Source organism: Benincasa hispida, chromosome 5 (genome assembly GCF_027475165.1).
Source record: "Benincasa hispida cultivar pf3 chromosome 5, pf3_genome.v1.1, whole genome shotgun sequence".
Classification (NCBI taxonomy): domain Eukaryota; kingdom Viridiplantae; phylum Streptophyta; class Magnoliopsida; order Cucurbitales; family Cucurbitaceae; genus Benincasa; species Benincasa hispida.
Genome location: NC_143482.1, coordinates 58,963,092 through 58,969,119, shown reverse-complemented (window position 1 = coordinate 58,969,119; position 6,028 = coordinate 58,963,092). Strand labels below are relative to the sequence as shown.

The following is a 6,028-nucleotide window of genomic DNA, read 5'->3' as shown; positions in this document are numbered from 1 at the left end:
TTTATCGGAATTCTTCAAACTTTCTATTTTAAAAGTAGTTTTGAAATATCTATGAAATATCGAAGATATAATATTTACAACTTTTAATTAAAGAATAAAAGTACGAGATTTCTTTAAATAATATAACCTTTTGTTATTTTTCTTGAATATGTGATGTTGAAATCAACTAGCCGTAGAACTTTACTGAATCTGCTGACTAAAGAAGACGGATTCTTACTTCAAAGTCCAAACAACAAACAACTCTCTGACTAGCTAGCCATAGGTGCATATACTTCCATATTTTGGACTATTTTTTTGGTTAATTAATTTTTCTCACATTAACCTAATCAATTCCTTTGTCTTTTCCTAATTAATTCATATCTAATCTCCAAATCAACACTTCAAAATCCATTTACACAAAAAGGCAAAAGCAAACCCAATTTGTCTTAAATTAGGCAAAAATTTCCCAGTAGTTATCCACTCTTTGAGACACCTATATAAGTATCATCATCCTCATGCCTTCTTCCTCACACTCATTCAACTCATACAATTTCCTTACCAAAATGGCTTGGTTTCTTAGCTTTCTCTTTCTCTTTTTCATCTCTTCTGCTAGTGCTTGTGATCGATGTGTTTTCCAATCTAAAGCTAGCCATCTTTACGAATCACCTACAACATGTAAATAAATATTATTCGTGATTTTTATTTTATAGAAACAAACTTGCATGCATACGTGGTTGCACTCATTTGTTGCAACTCAACTCAATGATCTAATCCTAGTTTATCATGTGACCCAAACTCTTCCTTTTTTATCTTCTTTTTAAAATACCCAGGTGCAACACATATGATATTTGTACAATCCACCTAGCTCTCTCATCACAAATTGTCATGTGTTAAATTTCTTTTTATTTAAAAATAGTTTTTTTTTAATTAAATTTTTCCTTTGTGATTGAAAAGGGAGAGTGCATCCAAGTATTACTTTTTTTTTTTATTTTTTTTACTATTTTTTAGTTTTTTTCTATGATACAGTTGTGTGAGTTGCGAATAGATGGGTGCAGCTTAAGATCCATGCAAGTATTACTTTTATTGTTGTTATTATTATTATCTTTAAATCTTAGCTCTCTCTTTTTCATCTCTTCTACTATTGTTTGTGATTAGTGTGTTTTCGAATCTAAAGTTAGTCATCTTTACGAATCGCCTACTACGTGTAAATAAATATTATTTATATAGTTTTTAATTGTCGAAAAATACTTGCATACATACTCGATTGCGCTCAGTTTTTGCTACCCAACTAGGTGTTGTAACCCTAGTTTGTCATGTGGTGTAAACTTTTCATTCTTTTTTTTTTTTTTTGAAAAATACTTACATGCATCTCGAGTTGTACCTATATTTATACAACCCATCCAGGTATCCAATCACAAATTACCACATGGTGAAGTTTTCTTTTTTTTAAAAAAAAAAATAGTTTTTTATTTTCTTTTTCCTATGTGATTGAAAGGGAGAAGCTCACAGCATCCAAGTATTACTTTTGGTTTTTTATTATTGTATGGTTACGAGCAGCCTAATATCCACTCAAATATTACTTTTTTATTTTTACTATTTTTGGGTTCTTTCTACTGTGAAGTTTGGGAGTGAGCTTCAAAAAGATGGCCCTAAACCAGGATACAACTAAAAATTGCATTTTTATTTTACCTTTCATTTAAAACTGTTAAAATATTTAATTTTTGTACTATATTATACTTGACATTTCAGATGGGGGAGCATGTGGTTATGGAAACTTGGCATTGCAGTTCTCTAATGGCTTCTTTGCAGCTGCTGTGCCTTCTCTTTATAAACAAGGAGCTGGTTGTGGGGCTTGCTATCAAGTAAATAAATACATCTATTTTTTTTTTTCTTTTAAATTAAATACTTTGATGATATTGAAAAGTATATGGTTATTAATTAAGTATAATATTTGTAGGTAAGGTGCAAAAATAGAAGGCTTTGCAATACAGTAGGAACTAAGGTGGTATTGACCGATCAAAATAATGACAATGTAACAGACCTTGTTCTTAGTCCAAAGGCTTTCTTTACTATGGCTCTCAATGGTAAAGGTTCAGATCTTTTGAATCTTGGAGTGGTTGATGTTGAATACAAGAGGTGAGCTTTCAATTATTTATATGATTAGATTATTAAAAATATAAAAATATTATAATATCATTTTAGCCCTAATACTTTGGGAGTCGTTGAATTTCATCCAGTTTTAGTCTTTATATTTCATATAAAAAAATTAATCTATTAGTATTTTCGCCATAAATTTTTTAAACATATTTACCTATTATGTATTTTCTAGCATGAAAATTATTATTATTATTTAACTAAGTTTGATAAGAAAATTAACTTTGAGAAATTAGTCACTTGATCAAAGTATAGAGATTAAAATTGAAGAAACTCCAAGATGTACATGGATCGGAGTTATATTTTAACATAAATAAATACCCTTGAAATTTACCCTTTATTTTTAAAAATACTTTTATTATTTTTTTCAAAAATCAGAATATTACTCTTATTCTTTCATATAAACGTTTGAAAACATAGAAATCTTTAGAATAATGGATGAAAAATCAACATGACGATCACTAGGACCATCTGTCTAGAATAGGTTTAGAGAAACGTCATTCACACACGCCGACTTTTCATCCAACATTTTAACGACTTTTCTACTTTATGAAATGTAATTTAATTTTGAAATGTTTATGAAAGATGTGAAAGGTAATATTACAACTTTAGAAGAATACTTTTTAAAGACACAAAAAAAAAGTTTAGGAATATATATAAAATTTAGATAATATTTTAATGATTTATAATAACACTTTACCCTTAACTTACTATATATGAAATAAAAACAAATATCTATACATATAATAATTTTGTTTTTTTGGTAGGGTGCCATGTGAATATCCAAATAGAAATTTGTTTGTGAGAGTGGAAGAATCAAGTTACAATCCATTCAAGTTGGCAATAAAATACTTCTACCAAGGTGGCCAAACAGACATGGTTGCTGTTGATATTGCTCAAGTTGGGACCTCAGATTGGAGCCATATGAAGAGAAGTTATGGAGCTGTTTGGGAAACAGACAATGTACCTGAAGGTGCATTACAGTTGAGAATGGTGGTTACTTCTGGATACGATGGAAAATGGGTTTGGGCAAAGTCCGTACTTCCTGCTAATTGGAGAGCTGGGATGATCTATGATACTGGTGTTCAAATCAACGACATTGCCAAAGAGAGTTGCCCTCCTTGGCAATGTGGTGATGCACAATGGAAATAAGGAAAATGTTTTTAAATATATGTGTATGTGTGATATTAACGATGAGAAAAATGACTCATCTCATAATAAAGAATTCAATAGAATTCTATTTGTATTCAATAAATAGTAAAATATTTTAAATATTGATACGAGTTTGGTTCTCTTTTTATCCTTTTCTTGTCAAATAGACATTAATATTAAATGTTAATAAATTTATAGCGATCATTGGTATGTATTCCTTTGCTTAGAGTATTAAAAAAAAAAACTATTTGACTTGTTCAAATTCCTGATGGTTAATTGGCTAGTGGCAACGATGGCCGGTCTAAACAGAAGAAGGAAGAAGATGAAATGAGAAGAGTAAGAAAGAATAAATAAAATTAAATGCTTTTTTAATTTAATAATAAATTAAGTCCTTTGAAGATACAAACATTCTGAAGATTAAAGTCCTTTGAAGATACAAGCATTTTCTACATTCAGAGAGTCTGGAGAATTCATCAACAAGCAAAAGACTTCTAAAACTTCACTCCTAGAAGGCAGAAGATTCTTGAAGACACAAAGAAGACTCTTCTAAGACTTCTGCTTCAAGAACGTTCGGTGTTTTTCTTCTTCAAGTCAAGCACATTCACCCAACTGAGAGAGAATCAGAGGATCAAGTATTAGAGATCGAACCACATCGCATCAAATCAACTTCAATATCAACACCAACTCAAGTTCAACTCCACGAAACAAGTTTCTCTGGAAGCCTCATGTGAACAAATTGGCACGCTCAGTTGGACCATCTCTACCTCCCATCTCTCTCTCAGCATCCAAACAAGGCAAATGGCACCTAAGAAGATGGCATCCAAGGCTTCCTCCACAAACGACTCATACATGGGACCTGTCACCTGCAGCCGCTCAAGAGAATTCATGCAGGAGCAACAACAGAGCTCCCTCATTTTCCACAATATCTTGAGGCAAATGACGGAATCCTCACAAGGCAGAGTTGTCATTAAGAAAAATCCACTGTTTGACAACTCTATTTCCGCCTCCAGCAAGCCGAAAAGAGATTCACTGCCAGATGTGATCTCCGTCATGATGGCAGATGTGATGACAAAAGTAGCTATGGCAGAAATAGAAAGGAAGATTAACTTTCTGATGAAAGTCGTTGAGGAGCGAGACCATGAGATTGTTGCCCTGAGAGAACAAATGCAGTCTCGAAAGGCTGCTGAATCCAGCCAAGCACCTACGATCAAAGCAACTGACAAGGGGAAGACCGTGCTGCAAGAAAACCAAGGGTGACAGTCACACTCGGTGGCCTCTCTGTCGGTCCAAAACTGCAAAACATGATCATGACCACCATAAGAGCTCAATATGGAGGGTCGGCTCAAAATTCCTTCATGCATTCCAAGCCATACACCCAGAGGATCGATAATCTAAGAATGCCTGCAGGGTACCAACCCCCAAAGTTCCAACAATTCGACGGAAAGGGCAACCCAAAGCAACATATCGCCCACTTCGTAGAAACATGCGAGAATGCGGGAACAAAGGGAGATCTACTAGTCAAACAGTTCGTCAGAACCCTCAAAGGAAACACTTTTGACTGGTACACAGACTTAGAGCCTAGGTGATTGATAGTTGGGAGCAACTTGAAAGAGAATTCTTGAATCGCTTTTACAGCACTAGGCGCACCATCAGCATGATGGAGTTGACAAACGTCAAACAACGGAAAGGGGTGTCGGTCGTCATGATTTGATCCATCAGATTTGATCCCTTTCTTTAAAGGTATGAAGGAAACTTAAAGAAATTTAAGTCTAGTCCATCAGAAGAGGTACGACAACCACGCAAATATGATACTACAAGATTGATGTTGATTATCCCCATTAGAGAATGACATTCCAGATTGAAGATGTTAATCCCTATTGGGGGCAACATAATGGATTGAAGAAGTTCATCCCTCATAAAGAGCTAGCATAGTAAATAAAAGGCACATGCTTGGAATGCACTTTGCTTCCTATTCAAAATCAAACTCGGATGCTCTTCCAGCTTCAAGTTCAGAGGTTTCATCGATGCTTCATCTTCATGCTCAAGTCTGGAGGCTTTTCAATGGCATCTTCAAAGTCGCGAAGTCGAGCTCAATGTGAAGATTCATCGATGCTTCATCAAACTCAAGTGCGGAGGATTTACGGATGCTTCAAGCTCAAATGCGGAGGATTCACCAATTCTTCAAGCTCAAGTGCAGAGGATTCGCCGATGCTTCATCAAACTTAAATGTGGAGGATTTTTCGATGCTTTGTCAAACTCAAATGCGAAGGTATCGTCGATACTTCTCCATCTTCAAGTTCAGAGACTCCATCGATGCTGCTCCATCTTCAAGTTCAAGATTGGCGTGCATGATCCCACTTCCATCTTCAAGTTCAAGATTGACGTGTATGGCCCCACTTCTATCTTCAAGTTCAAGATTGGTGTGCATGGCTCTGCTTCTCTTCAAGTTTAAGATTGGTTGTATGGCTCCATTTCCATCTTCAAATTCAAGGTCGGTGTGCATGGCTCCGCTCCGTCTTCAAGTTCAAGGTCGATGTACATGGCTCCACTCCATCTTTAAGCTCAAGATCGGTGTGCATGGCTCCGTTTCATCTTCAAGTTCATGGTCGGTGTGCATGGCTCGACTCCATCTTCAATGAATCAGTCTACAAAATCATGACATAGCTTCGCTTCATCTCCAAAGTCTGGCGTGGTTCGCTTCATCTTCAAAGTCATGGCATGGCTTCGCTTCATCTCCAAATTG

General features: G+C 35.0%; 1 protein-coding gene across 1 annotated transcript; it reads left to right on the top strand.

Annotated features, from left to right (window-relative positions):
• The first annotated feature begins 449 nt into the window (after positions 1-449).
• Positions 450-3,416, top strand: LOC120078580 (expansin-like A2). The gene is made up of 4 exons (XM_039032860.2): positions 450-654; positions 1,729-1,841; positions 1,937-2,115; positions 2,901-3,416. Exons 1-4 carry the CDS (start codon positions 495-497, stop codon positions 3,283-3,285), a joined length of 837 nt encoding a protein of 278 aa, XP_038888788.2. The 5' UTR covers positions 450-494; the 3' UTR covers positions 3,286-3,416.
• Positions 3,417-6,028: the final 2,612 nt, after the last annotated feature.

Coding starts and splice junctions, on each gene's coding strand:
- LOC120078580 (XM_039032860.2), top strand. CDS start 495: ATGCCTTCTTCCTCACACTCATTCAACTCATACAATTTCCTTACCAAA. Junction 655..1,728: donor TTACGAATCACCTACAACAT/GTAAATAAATAT, acceptor TTGACATTTCAG/ATGGGGGAGCATGTGGTTAT. Junction 1,842..1,936: donor GTTGTGGGGCTTGCTATCAA/GTAAATAAATAC, acceptor TAATATTTGTAG/GTAAGGTGCAAAAATAGAAG.